General features: G+C 36.6%; 1 protein-coding gene across 1 annotated transcript; it reads right to left on the bottom strand.

The window, feature by feature from the left end:
- Nucleotides 1-2,910: 2,910 nt before the first annotated feature.
- LOC144448332 (eukaryotic translation initiation factor 4 gamma 2-like) lies at nucleotides 2,911-20,248 on the bottom strand. The gene is made up of 20 exons (XM_078138536.1): nucleotides 20,043-20,248; nucleotides 19,379-19,481; nucleotides 17,686-17,799; nucleotides 16,274-16,340; nucleotides 15,485-15,574; nucleotides 14,706-14,764; nucleotides 13,914-14,024; nucleotides 13,451-13,561; nucleotides 12,899-12,970; nucleotides 12,159-12,312; nucleotides 11,278-11,400; nucleotides 10,878-11,035; nucleotides 10,225-10,395; nucleotides 9,745-9,831; nucleotides 8,871-9,086; nucleotides 8,240-8,498; nucleotides 7,612-7,658; nucleotides 6,356-6,513; nucleotides 5,115-5,323; nucleotides 2,911-4,691 (listed from the first exon to the last, which is right to left on the bottom strand). Exons 5-20 carry the CDS (start codon nucleotides 15,507-15,509, stop codon nucleotides 4,498-4,500), a joined length of 2,154 nt encoding a protein of 717 aa, XP_077994662.1. The 5' UTR covers nucleotides 15,510-15,574; nucleotides 16,274-16,340; nucleotides 17,686-17,799; nucleotides 19,379-19,481; nucleotides 20,043-20,248; the 3' UTR covers nucleotides 2,911-4,497.
- Between the last annotated feature and the right edge of the window lie 1,048 nt (nucleotides 20,249-21,296).

The following is a 21,296-nucleotide window of genomic DNA, read 5'->3' as shown; positions in this document are numbered from 1 at the left end:
TTCAGCTTGACCACCCGAATGTGGTTGCTATGCACTCAATGGCGTCTCCCGCGAGACGGGTAATGGTCTATTCACAGTGTAGGTTTACATGATTCAATTGTACACTGACACAACTAAAACTCCATATCCTCATTTCAATGCATTAACAATTGATGCATGAGACATAAGCTTTGAACAGAGACATAGTTCCCCCAAAACTGGTTTGTTCTATAGGCAGTTATTGTACAAATTTGACCTTGAAGATGAAGATCAAGGCTAAATGTCAATGTCTGAATAGACAGCATACCTCTAACGACGGATATCGGCTGATGCATGCCGGAAAAGTAAGTAATGCACAGACGGAACCCACTGCAATAGCTCCCTCGCCCATTGTGGTTGAAAAGGCATGAACATCTCCATAAAATACCACACTTGTCGGCCTCTCACCATAATAGTGGGTGAAAAAGGCAAACACACACAAACAACTTCAGACTGAAGCATTTTATAGGGTTGTAAGGATTTTTATTTTTCATCTACAGAGAGGACAAATACAAAAAATGACACACAACACAGACTACTGGTAAATATCCACAAAAGTAGGAAAAAAAAGAAAGACCACAGCCAACATATCGGTGCAATGGTGTACTAAAAGTGCAAACTGTATGAAAGATAATGTAAAAATGACAACATTGTGCGACTGCTTTTATGATTTCCCCCACAAAAAAAAAATGCCTGGTGAATACTTCCATCAGTTTTCCCGCCGTAATTTGTTGATGTCTTCCTTCAAAATTTTTCCCGCCAAAATTTGTCTTTTTTCCAATTGTTTCCCACCATAATTTTGGAGCTAAAATTTCGCAAATTTGGAGTAAATTTTAATGATTTGCTTGAATTTTCATTATTATCATCATTAATACTTTCTTTGCTTATTGATATTCTATGTTTAAAATAAAGTGAAAATTTCCCAAAAAATAATCGGTACTACATTTGGAAAGGCCGACAATCCACCATTTCTGACAAAATTCACCCTTCTAATTTGTACTAACCAGTTTTACCACTGTAAATGTTTCCCCTAGCACTTTGTACAGATAGTCCAGTACACATGTATAATTTCTAAATGCAATAATTACCACCAATAGTTCCTACACAGAATGTCGGACAATCGTCATTTAACAACTTTACTGCTTGCTCCTTCCAAATACTCATATCATTTATTGTCCTCATTTTTGTTGTTCTTCAAAGTTTTTTCATAAATTGGTCAAAACTTTTCCACTTTCTCAACTCTGAAAATCAGAAACTTTCACAAAACCTTCGCCCAGCACTCATCAAATCTGCACCCTATTGCCCTCATCTTTTCAGAATTTGGAATCTGCCTATTGTTGTGTGGAATAAACCATTGTTAAATAGTGGTAGTAGGCTTGTTATTGCTGTGTACATTATATTGTCAGGATCTTTTTTTTAAACAATTTATGGATGTTTTTTTTAAGTTACTTTGACCAGCTTGACTAAATTGTCTTTTGCATCATATCAGCTGATACGGTGTGTGAAAACAGTACTTTGCCAATGCTACAAACAGTGTTATGGTAACACAAACTGTTACCATGGTAACACAAACTAACCAAGCTATATGTAATTTCATATCTTGTCTATCACACTCACTGACACAAGTCACTCACCATGACATAGATGCTCTTTGAATCTGGTATTTTTTCTCTTTTTGTGTATTTTGGACTCTCTCTCTAATTTTGATAAGCCTCCCCAACTGTATGTTCATTTGCAAGGCCATGTATGAATGAAATATTTACCCCTCATGTTTTAGGCACAGTATCTATATCTTCATGATTACAAATTAAAATATTTTCAAATTACTGTATACTTTTCATGACACCGTGGATATATCGTTTTTGCCTATTTCCGTTTATCAGTATACCTTTTTTGAACACTTGGCCATACTCTCTAAATGGATAATTAAATGTTGCTATAACAACCAACAATGTCCTTGTACGTGATCCAGTGATATGCTGCTATGATGCCAAAATAGTGTGACACTAAGAATGTGACAGTTCCCTCTATGATAAATTATTTGAAAGGAATCCTTGTTACAGCACCTTCATTAGAAAGAAACACTATTTGGTAACGGCTCCACTCTGTCCAAAAGTTGATATTGTGGCTTGTGAACCTGAGGTTTGGTACTACAGCCATTACAGCGCCCTCTATGCCCCACAATTGTGGTCAAGATGGTGATAATTTCCATTAGTTTTCAAATGCAGTAGAATTTTAATGTTTGAAATTGAGAGCCATCTACTAAACTGAAACACTTAAAATGAAAAAGTTTTATGATTCACTTTTCATGTTTGATTGGGTGCTATGATAACATTTTGCAGATGGACAACTATTTAAAAATATGATGCCTCTTAAATTACATACTTCCACCACTGAGGGCACTGTTTACCAAGCTACATATTTCTACAGAAATTACTGATGCCTGGATATGTTTATTATATGCCTTCACGTGATTCTTTTAAACTACCAAGAATACATAGCACACTTTTCTTAAACCATATTTGCTACTTCAAAGTCTAGAATATCATTTGATGTGATCTGGTAAACAATTCGTTTGTTGTGACTTCACAGTTCAATTTAGAGTTGAATGGAGAATATAAAAATGTATGATAATAATCATTTGGTACAAATAAAGCCACAAAATATCATTTCTGAAAGATTAATTCAATTTATATTGCAATAGAAAGAAAATCATATCAAAGTGTGTATTTTTCCTCCTTTTTATTTTGTTTTTAAAAAACACCAAATTGTGAGTCTGTTGTTCCAATTCTAAAGTTTGTTGTTACGGATTGCGGCCACCCATTTTAAAGTTTATGTTACACACCTCCATAAGACTGAAATTGTTTGCATTGAAATAACAAAGTAGCAGTATTAGGAAACAACACTTTGATCTTTGTTTCTGTCAAGCTGTCGGGATTTTTGTCATTTCTGTCAAAAGTTTAAAATACAGGAAAATATTGTTGCAAATACATTTCAAAATAAAGTTGCTCTTACAGACAGCTTGTTAGCAGTTCACTTTGTAGTTTTCCCGCAAAAAATCTGTTGCCTTGTTACATCAATTTGATAAACAGCTTGTCCTTCAGTTTAATCTTTTTTTCGCAGACTTTCACTTATCATTTTTTTTTCAATTTTTTTCAATACTCTTATTTCTAACTCACAGTGTCTCACCAAAGCATTACACTTAAACAAAAAGGAGGGAAAATACTGTTACATTGTCACAGTCACTCACAAAATATGCCACTACATCTAAATCTACACGACTTATTTCTCATGGGGGCCATCAACAGATAATAAGGGCCACATCTATTTGTACATCAGACCAGTAAACTCTACTAGTAAGTACACAGCTGACAAAAAACAGCTGATTGTGACACCGAATGTATAGCTCTTCCAAAAAAAAAATATACAGATAAAACAACGAGGGATTGTCGTACGACTGTGTGTATCATACATATTTTATGTTCCCCAAGAACAATTTAGATAGATAAGAAACAGGCTTCCCACAGACCACTCAATGGAAATATAGACATCATCATCCGACCCCTACTGATTCACAGACACACACACACACACACACACACACACATACATCGTCTGAAAATTATTGCAATGCAGGCCCAGATTTTGACACATACATGTGTATTGATTCAAAGTTACAAGTGATATGTGTGTACACATACAGTGCCTGCTTGTCGGCAGGAGTGTTGTTTATATTTGTATTGAGTGGTCTGTGTGAAGCCTGTTTCTTATCTATCTAAATTGTTCTTAGGGAACATAAAATGTGTATGGTATGAACAGTCGCTCGGCGATCCCTCAATGTTTTACCTGTAAAATAAACTAACATAAAGCTAGATTTTAGAAAATTCAGCCCTGTTTTGGATAAAGTTATTTTGGTAATTACTTGAAGGCCTTATGTTGTTGATGTCATGATTTGGTTGACAAGGTATCGTTTATTTAAATATGATATGCTTTCTGGAATTATATTATTTTTTTGCACTTTAGGCTTTTACATTTTGTGTTGCATTTGACCAACTTTACAGTGTGCCAGGTGACACTTTATGCACAAAAATCTGGCTACAGCTGTAGAAACACACCTGACTATAGATAACAATATTGAGCTCAGCTCGTCTTTTTTTTTTCTCCTTTTTGTTTTTTATCATGTAGAAAAACGTCTTAACACATAAAAATGTATCAGTGACTTGTGATTTTGTTGAATCATTTCATATTTGAGTTGTTAACCTTTGTCGCCATGACAACAACCACCACGGTAGCAGGCACACAAGTAACCATGGTGATGGCATATTGATTTGATGTCGTATGCAAACCAGACCTAAACTGCCTCATTCTTATTTATGTCTATACAGACCAAAATTCTAAATTAAATCACTGAATAGTAACCATGGTTACACATCAAATCTGCATCTTGATTTGGTTACTTGGTAACAGTTGTCAAGACAACTAGTCATCATCTTCATCATCAGACTCCTCCTCTTCGTCTGCTGTTTCCAGCCATGTTAGCCACGAGTTGACCTGGAAAAGAGCTTTCCCTTTCCCGGGATAATCGTCATTGATGTCTTCTCTCCACTTAAGGAATGCCTCCTCCTCAGCCACCTCGAGGTCGTAGAAATTGACGAAAAATCTCAACATCATGCCTGAATTGAAGACAAAAACCATATGTTAATTCAGCTGTTACGATAAATATACCACTACTACAGTCAATGCCATAAAACTTCATTGAAGCTACATATGTTGCACACAGTTTTTTTATTTTATATCACAATATAGGTAGATAAGGACAGTGTCAGTTATGTTGGCAAGGCCCCCTATGTCAGTCATATTAGCAACCCCCCATATTGGCAAGGCCCCTTATGTCAGTCATATTAAAAACACCCCATATGTCAGTTATGTGAGCAACTTACAAGGCCCTTTATGCAAGTCTTATTAAGTGTTATTAGCAAGGTCCCTTACATTAGTGTTAAAAGGGTGTTTTTGACGGTCATAAAAGTGAAAGCTTTTATATCAGCAATCTAAGGAACAAAGTACAAGTAAATTAGATCCAATAACTTTTAGTTTACCTTTAGGGTATTGATGATTGTAGCAGTGGACTTGTAAGGCATACAGGACACTCAACTGCAATGTTATCTGGTCATGTACAAATGCCTGCAGTAAAGGTTTCAAATTACTAAGGTTAGCTTTCTCCTTCTCTTGTAGCTGTTTATCCGGTAACTGAGTTTTGTCTATCCCTTCTGCCAGGGTACTTTCCTCTGTGCAGTACTTCAGAACACTAAGAAAACAAGCATAGTTTTTTTTTTTTAAATTAGTTACATGTCCACAATCAAAACCATTAATGGAAATCCAAGGGTTTTGGAAAAACCTTCATTAAGACAGACCTCATGCCATTACACTATAATGAAGTGTGTCGGAAAGTACAAGTATATAGAACTTCTAATGTACTACTTTAAAAAGAGAGAGCAAAAAATTTCAATTAGCAGTTTAACAAGTATGTGTTATACTTATAGTTAGAACTATTTCCAAAATGGAATAGGACCCTCTAGACGACAGCTAAAAATGAGGTATCCATTTCACAGCATGTCAGGTAGTTAAGGTTGGCTGGACCCCCTAACTAAGTCCAAATTATTGAACAATGATCTCCTCAGGCTAGATTGCTAGGATGACAGCCAATTTACATACTGATTTACATATTATGAAAATGTTAATTTGCATACTAATATGCATAACTGATCCATATATTATTACAAGGCCTCAAAATTGAAAACATACTCTGACAGCTATGTTTAACACATACATACATGGACATCAGTCATAGCTATGTTTAATACATACACACATTGACATCAGTCATAGCTATGTTTAACACATACACACATGAACATCAGTCATAGCTATGTTTAACACATACACACATGGACATCAGTCATAGCTATGTTTAACACATACACACATGAACATCAGTCATAGCTATGTTTAACACATACATACATGGACATCAGTCATAGCTATGTTTAACACATACACACATGGACATCAGTCATAGCTATGTTTAACACATACACACATGGACATCAGTCATTTCTCTTCATGTGAAAGTATTAGTATGATATTGCCATTCAAAGATTACTAAAGCTCAAGGATGGTAGAACACTTTTGAATCATGGCAGAAACCTGTCAAACATGATAGCCTGGGTGGTAAGGACGGCGGACTATAGTAGTAATAGTAGTAAAAACACTGTTAGCACTAATTTTATTCCACAAGCTTAGGATACATGGTTGGTACAAAAAAGGTGTAAAAACTTACATGGTAGACAACGCAAACACAAATGCGGCGTCAGTCTGTAATTTGCTGTCGACGTTGTCCTTAATCCATTTGTACAGAGTAGAGGCGTTGGGGTCCTGCTTCACCTGCTTCCACAGGTCTGTATGCATCCGTTGCAATGGAAACAGGAAACTCAGGTGCTGTCAGGAATCAAACAAACCGGGGTTAAGTCAGTGAAAATCTGGAATTAGCTAAACATTTCAGATGTTGTGTTAACATAAAGAAATTACAAATTATGAATTTGAAATATGAGACATGTTTTCAATCTCCATGGTGTGGGTGGTTGTGATGTTTTCAATCTCCATGGTGTGGGTGGTTGTGGTGTTTTCAATCTCCATGGTGTGTGGGTGGTTGTGGTGTTTTCAATCTCCATGGTGTGGGTGGTTGTGATGTTTTCAATCTCCATGGTGTGGGTGGTTGTGGTGTTTTCAATCTCCATGGTGTGTGGGTGGTTGTGGTGTTTTCAATCTCCATGGTGTGTGGGTGGTTGTGGTGTTTTCAATCTCCATGGTGTGTGGGTGGTTGTGATGTTTTCAATCTCCATGGTGTGTGGGTGGTTGTGGTGTTTTCAATCTCCATGGTGTGTGGGTGGTTGTGGTGTTTTCAATCTCCATGGTGTGGGTGGTTGTGGTGTTTTCAATCTCCATGTTGTGGGTGGTTGCAACATAAATCATTCATTACCACTGATATGCCTGACATATATAACATTTTAATTTTTAATTTGAAATCGATAAAAGTTGAACCCTTTGCCATTTCATGGATTACCTGTTTTTTACTGCCCACTTCTGTTACTCAAGGTAAAGTAACATTGACATTTTATTGCTTGTTTCATGAGATAATATAAATTTGATATACATGTAATATACAATAAGGTGACACATGATGAGATGTGATGTGATATGGTATATATATACACATAATATGTTATATACAATGTAGTATATGATATGGTGTGATATATGATATGGTATGACGTGATATATGTGATATGGTATATGGTGTGATGTTATATGGTGTAATATAGTATATAATATGTGATACAATATATGCGATATGGTATGTGATATGGTATGTGATGTGATGCAATATGGTGGGGTGTGATGCAATATGGTGGGGTGTGATGTGATGTGATCTGATATGATATGTGATATGGTATATGATAACATTAAAATACTTTACAAATATTACACATGGACATATCAAACCCTGTACACTACAAATACATCATATTGATTTACCTTGTCTTCTAGTATCTCCATCATTCTCTCCTTGCTCTGGTCAAGTTCTGAAAATGAATTCACACAACAAACTAGTTAATGATAAATATTACATTTATGTTACCAAATGTGTATCTACTGTATATTCAGTCCACTGTTCTACACCCTCCTCCCTCAACACCTTAGCATGAATACAAATATGAATCTACTGTACAAAAGGTCTAAATCAATAATGAAAATTTCTACTGAGTCAATAAAAGGTCCAATGTTCTACAGTTCTGTCATGAACAGAACCACATATAGAACAGTGTCCATGCAATATAGACCATACAAATTAGGTTCAAACTAGGGAGTATATCCCTACACCAATCACTGCCTTACTCCCTAGCCTGACTACAAATGTGAATCTTTTGTACAGTAGGTCTCATGTTCTACATTGTCATGAAATGATGAATGGGACCCCAGGTTGAACAGTGTCCACTCAAGGTACATGTGGACCATACAAATAAGGTTCAATCTAGGGAGTCTATCCATACATCTGCCACTGCCTAACTCCTTAGCCTGACTACAAATGTGCATATACTGTATGTTAGGTCTATCGTACTGTTCTTCATTGTTGTCACTTGGAAGAAACAAAGAAGTAGCATACCTGGGAGCATCCCCTGCATGTTGATTTTACTGTTGTTGAAGACAGAGACCAGCCACTCTTTGTCTTTCAGTTTATGCATTCTCTGCAGTATTAGCAGGAATAGTGGATAGAAGCTACCATTCTTCATGGGATCAGCTAAGTCTACCAGAGTGATGACGTCATCGATGACAGCCTGGGCGGCAAACGTAGCTATGTATGATTTGACTAGTGCTACGGTGTTCTCCAAGTCAGATAGCTTGTTTAGAACATCGGTAAAACCCTGTGAAATGAAATGAAATTAAATGAACAAGGGTCAGAACTGGTCTTGATATGATTTATTGCACAGGTAAATTCACACACACATCAATTACTCACTTCTATACTTCACCACTAGAGGGTGTGATTCATTGTACAGGTCTGTTCACACATACATCAATTATTCACTTCTATACTTCACCACAAGAGGGCCTGATTTGTTATACATGTATATTGACTTGTGTAACAACTACTCCCTTCTCTACTCCAACACTAGAGGGTGTGATTTATTGTACAGGTCTACTGACTTGTAAATCAATTACTATCATTTCTCTACTTCACCACTAGAGGGCATGACCTACGAGAAAGGTCTATTCCATTCTGGTTGTCTACTCACCGTCAGGAAATGCTCTTCTGTAATGACACCCTCTGTGTTCATAGTTGCAATGAGTTTGCTGACATGTTCTCGTTGTTCCTCTGACTTCTCGACTGATTCAGTTAATAGTTGACACACAACGGTTGGCATGAACTTCCTGGGTACCTTCATGGCTCTGATGGTGTTGATGGCATCACTAATGTTGTTATCACTCAGGTATTGTTCCAGCATCGATTCCTATAATAGTCATGTAAACAAGTTATATCCATGGTAACGCACAATTGATAACAGAAACATCATATTCTAATTTCTGTCGAATGAAGTTAGCAGCATCTTGACAAATCCCCACTTAACAATGAATAAGGTAAAATTTGAACTTGCTGTTTCTCTGAAATGACAAGTCATGTACATGTAGGTGATAAAATCATGAAATGACTCTCCAGAAACCAAAGATTACAAAGATGCCTTCATTCCCTGGGGGTGGCGTTCCGCTGTAATAATGTAATATCTTTCATAATCATTCCGTGGATCTCTTTCTTTCAGATTTGTACATTTATGTGAGCACGCCCCAAAACTTTGCAAGCAACAAATTAATCAATCATTCCTTTTATATTATCCAGGTAAACAATTTTTCCAACTTTTTTTCAGAAATATTTAATATCTGAACATAATAATATTTGATGAGATTACAAGGACAGAATACCTGGCCAACATGACTGGTAGTAGTGTACTGAATTAGGTCAAAGTTCACTTAGAGATACTTCACCTACTTACTCTCCCTGAGGTCGCTTTACTAGCGCTGCCCTCAACGAAGCTATTATCTGAAGTGTATGATTTAGAAGACACATTACAAACAATGCTGTGTGGCTGAGGATGACTAACTGTAATTACTCACCACCATCTTTTGTAGTTCTTCTTTGCTAGGGACCTTTCTCTTGTCCTGTCTTGGCCTGTCTCCTGTAGGCATCTGTCTAGCCTGAGTCTGTACACAAACACAAAGAGTAGACAATAAGGTAAAGCTGGGCTTTTATTATGCTCACAAAACACATCATCAAACAGCTATAATTTGTTATGTTTAATTTTTCAATTTGTTTAACATCTTTTGTACTTGTTAGTACAGGGGACCCTTGATAAGTCTGTGTGTGTATGTGTGTGTGTGTGTGTGTACAGGTAGGTGTATGTGTATTTCTGTGGGTATGTGTATGTATGTATGTGTGTGTGGGTATGTGCATGTGTGTGTGTGTGTGTGTGTACGGGCAGGTGTATATGTGTGTGTGTGTGGGTATGTGTGTGTGTGTGTGTGTGTGTGTGTGTGTGTGTGTGTGTGTGTGTGTGTGCGTGCGTGTGTGCGCATTTCTATTCATAGTATCCATACCTTGGGTGAAGACTGCTGGTTCTGTGTGTTAGTTGGTACAGTCATTTGTGGAGCACTTGATGGCGCCATAGCTGACTGTGGTAGCTGACCAATGGTTGGTCTAGCTGATGGCATCATACTGGGGGCTTGTGGTTTCAATACCATAGAGTCCTTAGCTGGACGTAGACTTATCTGATGAGAGAAAACAAATTAGTAAATTACTAAAAACAATTGTCCACATGTAATAACTTATTATTACATTATTATTACTCAAAATATAGCTATGGGTTTGAAGTCACTGTTAGCGATTTACTGTTGTCAAGGTAATGCAGAACATGGAGTTTGTAAGTAGTCAATTGAGGCTAATACCTTTATCAACTAATTTTGGTTGCAAGAGACAGTCTGACTGACTGACTGACTGACTGACTTACTGACAAGACAGGCCTCTCCAAACACACACACACACAAGGCACCAGACAGACTGAGAGATGAACACATCACCATATATGATATAGAGTGAGTGAGAAAGACACACATGCATACCACCAGTAAATGATGAGACACACCAATTCACACTGCAACAGACTGGGAAAACAAAGACAGACATACTTATCACAAATGCTGACAGACAAATTAACAACTGTGATGTTTTCATATTGTAAGCTACCACGTACCTCTTCAGAACCCAAGCTGAAAGGACCTTTCTTCATGAACCTAGGGGGTAGGTCACGCTGCTGGTTGCCCTGACGATTCTGATAACCCTGGTTGCCTTGGTTACCACCATCATGCTGTCTCTGTGATTGACCTTTCTGGTTGGAATAGTTTTGGTAACCTGTGCATGAACAATAATAGCAGGGTCAGAGGTCACTGTCAGGGTGCACACATCCTTGGTATACAACACTGTCATGAAATTTCAGTTTTGGAATGTTTTGGGATGTATTTCAGTTTTGGAATGTTTTGGGATGTATTTCAGTTTTGGAATGTTTTGGGATGTATTTCAGTTTCAGATTACATTCTTTTTTTACATGACCTTGAATGACCTGCATCACTACAATTCGGGGGAGGTTTTCTTACCTTGGTTACCGTTTCCATTGGCATTTCGAGAGTCACTGGCCCGTGGGCTACGTGGTCGTCCTAAGGGTGGAGAGTAGCCGTTGAAACTGTCCTGAATAACTCCTGGTCCTGTACCTATGCTTCCTACAGTAGAAAGAGAATACCTGAGTGAGAACACTCATTACCAAGTCACATTAAATGGATATTGATATAATTACACTCACAGGAGGGTGGTGTTTCTGACAGCGAGTTTTCCTCAAGTGACAAAACATTTAACCTCATTCAGTGTTCAAAGACCTACTCTGTATATAGGGGTAGGGTTAATCAGAATCAGAATTACTGTATTCATCCCACCAGGGGAAATTAAAACGACAGTTCTTGCAGGTAAAACAAAAATAAAAGCAATACAAAAGATAGCATTACATATATTACACAACATACTAAAACTGAACAACAGCACAGTACTAAAAAGAGCGACAATGATTGCTATTAAGAACTGAGATAGCGGATGGGACGAAAGACGATTTAAAATGATTAGTTTTAGCTGCTGAAGCACGGTATCTACCACTCCTTGAAATATGATGGTCGTAGAATTCTGCATATATTGGATGGGAAGGAGATGACACTCATTATACAAGATGACTTTGACCATGTAACACACTCACGAACTCACAGAATGCCTATGAAACTTCCATTTTAGAGAATGTTACAGATTTTTTATCTCCTAATGTTGGACTACAGTATTATAAATATACAGTAAAGATATCTGTCACAGTATTTCTTAAAATATAGTTCCATTTTAGTTTGCTATTATTAGCTTGATTGAGTATTATCACCCAATTATTATGTGGACAACTTGACAGTTACTGTAAAGCTAGCAAGCATTAAGTTTGTGTACTTACCCATGGATGGCATGAAGACATCACTCAGTCCACCTGTGATTACACCGCCTCGTTTCTGGACACCAAGCATGTCTATACCGTCATCAAAAGGGCCGCCAAAGAAGTCCTTATGTTTCAAATTTGGCCCATTGGGTGGAAAAAACACACCATAGTCCTGAAGAGCACGCCAGAACATAAAGCAAACAGTTACAATTGTGTGTTAATAAATCACCTGTCATAATGTCAACTTACTTGCTGTATACTATATGACACAGCTCAGGTCAGACAGCTATTAAGACTAAGTATTAGCCAAATTATGATATTTGTTCAACAATATTAAGATCTTGACTTCCAGAGGCCTATGGACTATATCATATGCACAGAATGGAAAAATTGGACAGAAATCTGTCTGGTGTGCTGATTGGTGAAACAGCACAGAGGTGATAGGTCAAATAGAACTTAGTTGTAATTGGTCAAACTGAACTCAATGATTGGTCAAATACAACTCTCAGTCAAAGATGATTTGTCAAATAGAAATTGGTGCTGATTGGTCAAATAGAAATTGGTGCTGATTGGTCAAATAGAAATTGGTGCTGATTGGTCAAATAGAAATTGGTGCTGATTGGTCAAATAGAACTCTTTGATGATTGGTCAAATAGAACTTGGTGCTGATTGGACATATACAGTTCTCTACCTGTATAACAAGTCTCATATTTCATAGCTTTGATTGTGTTCATGGTGTAATTGATTCAGTAACTAACCTTTGTAGCCTCATGTCGTATTTGTTCTATAGTTCTTGGACTGCTATCTTGCAGAACTTTACGTGGCACCCACTGAAATGAAACAAGTCAAAAAATCACTACTCATTCAAGAATATTTGACATGTTGACTGCACAGCACAGGGATCCTGCATGGAGTATCATCCCATCCAAGTTCATGGAACCAAACGCATTTATGCTAGGAACCAAACGCATGCACTGATGCTAGGAACCAGACACATGCACTGATGCTATGCTCCCAGTGAACACTACAATGTGTCTTGGGTCTATCAATATATCATACAAACAAAATCTTACTCCTTGCTGTTCTACATGTGGGATGAAACTATTTCCATTGTCCAATCAGATGTACTGTTCCTACTGTAGTGGTCTAGTGAACACTATATTATGTCAATTGAATTCTTACCCTATCATGCAGACTTTATGTATTGCCACATCAACATCACTGAAAATATGTCACTGTGGAGTAATATTTATCAAACGACTGCCACCAGAGGGCACTGTTCACAAAAGAGGAGCATCAAGTTTACTTACACTGCTTTCTCTGAGTTCAAGTGTATCTTGCAACATAAATCTAATGCGAGCAGGGAGATCTGTATTGTTGGCTAAAACATGCATACGCATAAAATACTGATCCATAAGAGCCTGTAAAATACAATCACATGATTAAAATCTTGAGATGCATGACATACTACATGGCCATATTTTATAGTTTCATTCTAGTCTTTCAAACTCATCATTTTTTCTTGTCATACACTGATGGAGATTACATTTTCTTTAGTTCTCCTATCAAATCCTTCATTTCTCTCTTATCTGTATACCTGCCTTACACTCCTAGTCACCCACTTTCTTACACATCTGACATTTTCTTCCTTACAACTTTCAATCTAGAAAACTCTTTCTCTTCTCTCCTGTCTGTCTGTCTGTCTGTCTGTCTGTCTCTCTCCCCCCCCCCCCCCCCCCCCACACGCACCCACCCAGGTTTCCGTCTGCCTACCTTGGCTCTTTGTGAGTCCAATCTTGGGCCTACAGTCTTCATTATCTGACAGAGACATTCCAAGTCTTCTGTGATGTCTGATACAGACTGGTTCTTTTTCTTATCAAGCAACTGCAACCATATCAATCAAAACAGAGAGGTATATTAACAACAACAACAACAACAACAACAACAACAATATCAATCATGGGGTTTCAATTTCATTGCTGACAGATGACATTAATACAACTACCCATCAACACTGGAGATATAAAAGTTACAGATAGCACAATGTCGAAAAAGTAATATTATAACAGACATGTTGTGATAAATCTCTTTTACAGTACATGAAGGTGGAAGTAAGATGTGTGTATGATATACTGGCCAACTTTAAGCACTTTGTCATTTTCCTCTATCCAACTCAAGTCTAATGAAGGCGCTATTACAATTTCCCATTAAACAAGACTGAATATTGAACACAGGCGTACTACTACAGTTTACCCTTGTTTCAACCACAGGGGCGCTACTACAGTTGCACCTTTTCAACAACCATGGGTTCTTGCCTTAAATAATGTAAAAATCTAACTATTGCCACAAGATATCATTTGTTGTTTCTACATTCTTCAAATCTTGTACATTCTATGATACTTCATATGTTTACACTATCTTGATCACAGGGTGATTACATCTGCACAACAGAGGAACTGCTATCACCCACTTGTGTAATCTACCACATTGGACAATAGATTTAGTTTCAGTATCTCACTAAACTGTAACCTCAGTTGCCAGAGTAGTAATTATTCCATAACCTACCTGCTTAATGCACCTATGTAAAATTGACTCATGTAGCATATCCAGTTTTCCAAGTTCGCCTGAAACACCAAAAATATCAACAAGATTATCATGCATAAATAATAACTTTTATCAATTCTGGTTACAAGTTGCCAAACTGCATTGATTGAATTTCTCAAAATTATTTTTTGAAAACTATGGCTCAATAAGTCAATGTCCATATAAAATCATATTTTACCATTGATAGAATTACTATTTAACAGTTAATTGGTCACTGGGCAATGACACCTCATCAGTTATAGACTGGAAGGGTTAATGCCTACACCAGTCCTGCATTAACACCAGGCTAGCTCAGTAACACTAGGCTGGCACACACACCTCACCAGTGTGTGTTAGCAACTGGAAGGATTAATGCCTGTACCAGTCCTATGTTAACACCAGACTAGCTCAGTGCTAACACTAGACTGGTACACACACTTTACCAGTATGTGTTAGCAGCTGGTAGGGTTAATGCCTACACCAGTCCTATGTTAACACCAGACTAGCTCAGTAACACTAGGCTGGCACACACACCTCACCAGTGTGTGTTAGCAACTGGAAGGGTTAATGCCTTCACCAGTCCTATGTTAACACCAGACTAGCTCAGTGCTAACACTAGGCTGACACTAACACCTCACCAGTATGTGTTAGCAACTGGAAGGGTTAATGCCTACACCAGTCCTATGTTAACATTGAGCTGACCATATGCTAGCAAATCTGAAGGTGACTTCGGAACTGTAACATAAATCAGGAAAACTTACCAATGAACTTGATGTTGCCAAGCATCTTACGTTTAGCACTACGTCTCTCCTCCTGTTCCTCAGGAGAAAGTGGGCCAGCCGAGTCATAGGCTATAAATAACAAACAAACAAACATGTAATACAAACCACCAAAAAACAGGAATTGATTGAGGATAATGTAACCACACATCAAACAATATTTTAAGAATCATACAATAATTTTATGACATCAAAACCTCTTGAAGACTTCATGAAATGCTACTGATTGGAGCAACTGTTGTACAGGTTTATATAACTATATACTATATTAGATATCGCATATGTAAACAGTAAGAAAAATTTCTGACATTTAAAACCAAACCCAAATATAGAGAGGGGATTATTGAGTACAATTTCATACTGTAATATAAACCCAGACATTTTCACTGAGAACTTAGTTTGTTTATTTCACTAGCAAACAAAAATGTGACAATAAGTTGTAGTGACTAAAATGCCCCTCTGTAAATAAACAGTACACCAGACGCAGTAATTCATAAAAATTAGTCTGTTGGATTTAGCTGAAGACTATAAACTTGCACATTTTTCTAGTGACAAAGATAACTAGTTTACAGTATTTAGTCTTTTAGTTACCATAACAACAGTTATAGGGAACCAGATAAAAGGGCGCCCTCATGATTTGATGGAGTCTGAGGTAGTATGAAGGACAAGAAAATTGGCAGCCATGTACATATTTGGATACTGTGTGTGAAAAAAAGTTGTAAAATAAGGTCAGTTATTTTTCTTTCAACACTTCATATTTACAAAATTTACCTGCAAATGCCCGGGATCTGTTCTCAAACTCATCTTGGCACTTGGAGATCAGTAGACGCTGGAATGTCTGCAATAAACAAGAACACAACAACAATTAGTCATTGTCACAAATTTTACAAAAAGATTAATGTTCTGTAATATAGGAAAATTGTGTTTTGTTCTACACTCTATCTAATTAAAGACAAATTTACACAGCCAACTGATAAATTGGGTGTTATAAGGACAGGACTACAAATAAGGGCAAGCTAAGAGTCAAAGTCACCTACACTTTCACCAAAAGACTGAGGGGTCTAAGACCAGTCTCCCTAGCTTGCATACAAATATGGTTTGGCATGATTGTACAAAATGGCATATTTGTGTGGCCAAGGTAATTAATCAGCATTGCAACTTTCCTAAAACATGTTATAAATTGATTGAAATGTAATGAACCATTTACTGTGTTATTTTAATGTCCATTGTTAGTGATTTTAATTGAATTCTTTGGTCACCGGTTTGTACCTTAATCATACCAATGCATCGAATTTCAGCAAACCTTGTACGGCAATGCCCATATATGGTGCTAAAGCTACTTCAAGTATTCAGAGGACTTTTTCATGTAGATTAACCATAAAATAAAATTGTGTCGTGTGGTATTGGAAACACACAGTCCCACCATGTTTTTCAAGTCACTCAGTTAGAAAAATATAATATAATACTATTATAATAATTCAAAAGGTAATTAAAATTAGACAGTTATTTAAAAGTTTCCATGGCAACATGTTATTGATAAGTTAGTTTCCATGGTGACCTGTCATGGATGAACTAGTTTCCATGGCAACTTTTTATTGATCAGTACACAGAACCTTGTGTTGTTTTCATAACCTTACATACATGTAACCTTATTGCAACATATTTAAGATGGTTTCTAGAGAAAACACATGATTGTGAAACGATCAAGTCACTGGAGTTTGACAGGTTCAGTTGATGTCATAACAGGTGTAGATTATACCATCTGTTAGTAGCAGTCATAATAGATTAGTATACTAATAAACACCAACTATTGTATTGATTTTTATCTAAAGCAAAACTATATTGTATTAAAGAAATGGGGACAAGAGAAAATACAACACTCTAGACAAGGTCATGCCACTGTAGATTCATGGATTTTTTCTTCCATCAAAATCCAAAACACAATAACACCCCCCACCCCCCCAAAAAAAATACTGCCGATTTCGAAAACACTGTGGTGCTACCAAACCTCCCCTACTGCCGATTTCGAAAACAGTGAAATAATGTGAACAAAGAGTTGTATTTTTACCACTGTTTGGGATAAATATATGTATCAGAACCTGATGCTGCTTGAGTGCCAGTGTGTATGTCACTTTGCAAATCATGATTGTGTCCATGTCAAGTCACCATCATCAAATACTTACGGAGGGTCCTGAGCTGCCTGATGGTTCAAAGTTGGGAGCGTCTTCACACAATCGTCTACATAGCTGTGCATAGGTAGAACTATACTTTTGCTCATCTAAAGCTTTTTCAAAGATCTTGGTAGAGAAAAGAAAAAAAAAATATGATGAATGAAACAATGCATTAAATGTATACATTGTAACACATATGACAAAGAAAATCAATCCAGTACAAATCTAATCTGTGTGAATATACTTGACTCGTCTGAAACTTTTTTCAAAGATCTTTGCAAAGAAGAGAAAATTATAATGAACAAAGAGTTGAAATTATTTTGCACTCGAGACGATTTAAAAATATACCACTGAACTACATTATTTGGCAAAGAAAGGAAAACAAGTAATTTGAGTTGCTTGAAAGTTTCACAACAATTAAATGTAAATGAATGAAACACTGCGCAATACTGTTGACTCACAAGCGGACCTCTGCTTCTTATTCTTACCTAAATGAAGTTTTTAGCAAATATTAATTTAATATGATCATATTCATTTTTACCAAACATTATTTTGTGCAACTGTTTTTTCAAACGCTGAAACAGTATCTGTTTTGAAATGACTTGGCTTTGTGCCAAGTATGGAGAAAAACAATTCAGGGGAGGAAATTATTCTACGCTAACAACATTAATAATGTACATTTGGTTTGACTCTCAGTGTCTCACCCCCAAAAAATAACAATTTGGAGAATTAAAGTAGAGTCCATATCAACATTAACACACAAAAAACATATTGAAAGGGAAATTATTTTGTATGGCTACCATTAATAATGTATGTGTAATGTACGATGTCTTTCGTATCACCATGGCAATGCTTCTATAGGTTAATGTTCAAAGGTCATCTGATATCAAAATGCTTTTTATTGTTAAAGGGGAACACCACTCCAGGAAATACAGACATTTTCATAAACTACGGGTTCTGGAGAGTCATTTTATAACTTTACATCACCTACAATTACTTGCAATTTCAGAGAAACCTGAAGTTGAACTTGTGCCGTTATAGGATATTTTTGCTTTGAGCTATTGTATCATGGGAGTCAGCAGAAATAACATATCCAATGGTTGACAATGAATATTCATGACAGCTGTTTTACACTGATGTGTGTAACATTTTATTTTTGCACTCTGTACTCAGGATTATTCAGTGTTCAAACATTATTTCTGCAGATTCCCATGATGCAATAGCCCATAGCAAAGATATACCTATAAATGCACATGATCAACTTGATGTTTCTCTGAAATCGCAAGTACAACATGTACTTGTAGGCGATGTAAAATCATGAAATGATTTTCCAGAACGTATGGTTTATGAAAATGTCTCTATTTCCTAAAGTGGCATTCCCCTTTAATAATCATTGTCAATCTCAAGTTCTCACAAAACATAATGAATTTAGTGTTTGTAAAACTGTAAATTTCTGCTTAGTCAGATAATTATAACTAGCTACTGGCATGATTACAAATTACTGGACCTTGATACACACAAGAATAACTAGCTACTGGCATGATCACAAAGTATTGGACCTTGAGACACACAAGTTTGACTGGAACAACTGACAACTGTTGCAATTGAACTGTTTGTGTCTGTGTCAGTATTTTCATGATATTAAACTTTCTTAAAGTATAAATAATGCTGTACAATTGTGCATAATTCTTTGTTTTATACTTACCAACAAAATAACCCCCTTGAGAATAACTTTGGAGTCTATGCCAACATTGAGGAGTTCTAAGCTCAGTTTATCAAACTTCTCTGGTGTTAACTTATTGAGTATACTGTAGAAAATCAAAGAAAACACAATTGTTAGAATTGCTAATACAAATATTGAAGATATAAAGTTTGACACTTTCACTTATGATCAACAGCCACACTTGAAGCACACTTAACCACCGCTTACAAATGATTGAACTCAAACCTAGTATTATGGAGGTATAACCTATAAACAAACCAATGACGTAATTTATCATGCATATGAAAAATTGTTGAGGAAATTCCAACTGTGCAATCAACTGTTCTAAAAATGCCAGATGATACTTGCAATGTTATATAAAAGGCATGTATTGACAGAAATACCAAGATAGAATAATTACATGTAAAGGAATGAATGTTTTAAAAAATTATGTAAGTATTTTCATTTGAGTAAAAAAGCTTGATTCATAAACTCAGCTTGTCCCACTTGTAGAAGTAGCAAGCACTGTGATGAGTTTCTGATTTCTTTGCAGCTGTTAACCATACCACATTACATTCACTTCAATTCATAATTTTACTGCTATCAATTCCCCACCTCCACTCAAGAACTGAGTGGAATATTGTCAACAACCAGGAAGATTACTTACCCTCGCACACGTCTAAATGTAGTGTCCTGTTTCTGGTGTATAGAAACGACATCTCGTTTATATGTACTTGGAGGAATCCATCGTAGATAGGTTTTGGTGTTGGTATGATGTGTGCTCTGTGGTGTCCCTTGCTGTTGCCTTCCTCTCTTTGGCCCAGCACTACGAGAAGCACCACTGGCTGCGATGGGGCCTTCCACCTTGAAATGTGTAACTTACCAAACAAATGTCTGTGAGTTGATCACACACTGAGAAATCCTGCAAACAAAACAATATCCCAGTTATTTGGTTTTCTATTTTTAGAGACAAACGTACATGCAATGTATATTACCTGTATACCATGTACAAGCCAAGTTATTGTCTTTGAACAAAAAACATGGATTTTTGTTTGCTACATGGTTACTGAGAGGGAGTAAGAGGTAAAAATGGCAGTGTTTTCCCATACAGTCTATGGTAATTTTGTTTGGGAACCCAGGTGAAATAACAGTTACACAGGAACACTTACAATGGACACTGATTTTTGCACAATGTCAATGCAAATGAATTGATACAACAAAGCATCATTATCAATGCCTCCAGTACAGCAAATTATTTTAGTTTGCAGATGTTCAGAGATTTGGTCTTATGGGAATGGGTATTCCTTCCCTTGCTCCTAAAGGGTCAACTAATGGAACCACTGCCGACATTGAAGCATTGACAAATTGACAAACGGAACCTGTTACAAACAGGGCAAGTACAAATATAAACAACTGAATTGGATTAATAACACTTGGCATAGCATGTTGGAACAGCAGAGACTTGTATTACATTCCATCATTTGATAAGAACAGTTGTATGGCCTCTTTACATAATAGTTCATGTTCACAAACAAATTTACAGTTCCCCTGGCATTTCATGTACACATAAAGAGGCCATAACACTGTTCTTATCAAACCATAAAATGTACTACAAGCCTATGTTGTTACAACCTGCTGTGCCAAGTGTTATGAACCCAATTCTTTTGTTTAAGTTCCTTGTTTGTAACAGGATCCATTCCTCAATGCTTGGAAGTCTGCAGTTGTATTTTAATAGTGCCTGCATGAAAAGGTCATTGATCTTTTTCCCTTCTGGTCAAGTGTAGAGAACATTGAACTCTAGTAGTAGTTATCAACAAAGCTGTTTACAATAATTTGTTGCTAATTTTAGAACAGTGCCATTGAATACCCGAATACAATATACATGTACATATACACTGGTACATGTTGCTACTGTTAACAC

This window comes from Glandiceps talaboti, chromosome 17 (assembly GCF_964340395.1).
Source record: "Glandiceps talaboti chromosome 17, keGlaTala1.1, whole genome shotgun sequence".
NCBI classification, from domain to species: domain Eukaryota; kingdom Metazoa; phylum Hemichordata; class Enteropneusta; family Spengelidae; genus Glandiceps; species Glandiceps talaboti.
This window is presented reverse-complemented; position numbering and strand designations above follow the sequence as displayed.

What these genes read in the sequence shown, in the direction of transcription:
- LOC144448332 (XM_078138536.1), bottom strand. Translation starts at nt 15,509, where the DNA reads ATGCTTGGCAACATCAAGTTCATTG. An exon ending in TACATAGGTGCATTAAGCAG is followed by an intron (nt 14,025 to 14,705) that starts GTAGGTTATGGA and finishes ATATGGTTGCAG; the next exon opens with TTGCTTGATAAGAAAAAGAA. An exon ending in CAGAAGAGCATTTCCTGACG is followed by an intron (nt 8,499 to 8,870) that starts GTGAGTAGACAA and finishes TTCATTTCACAG; the next exon opens with GGTTTTACCGATGTTCTAAA.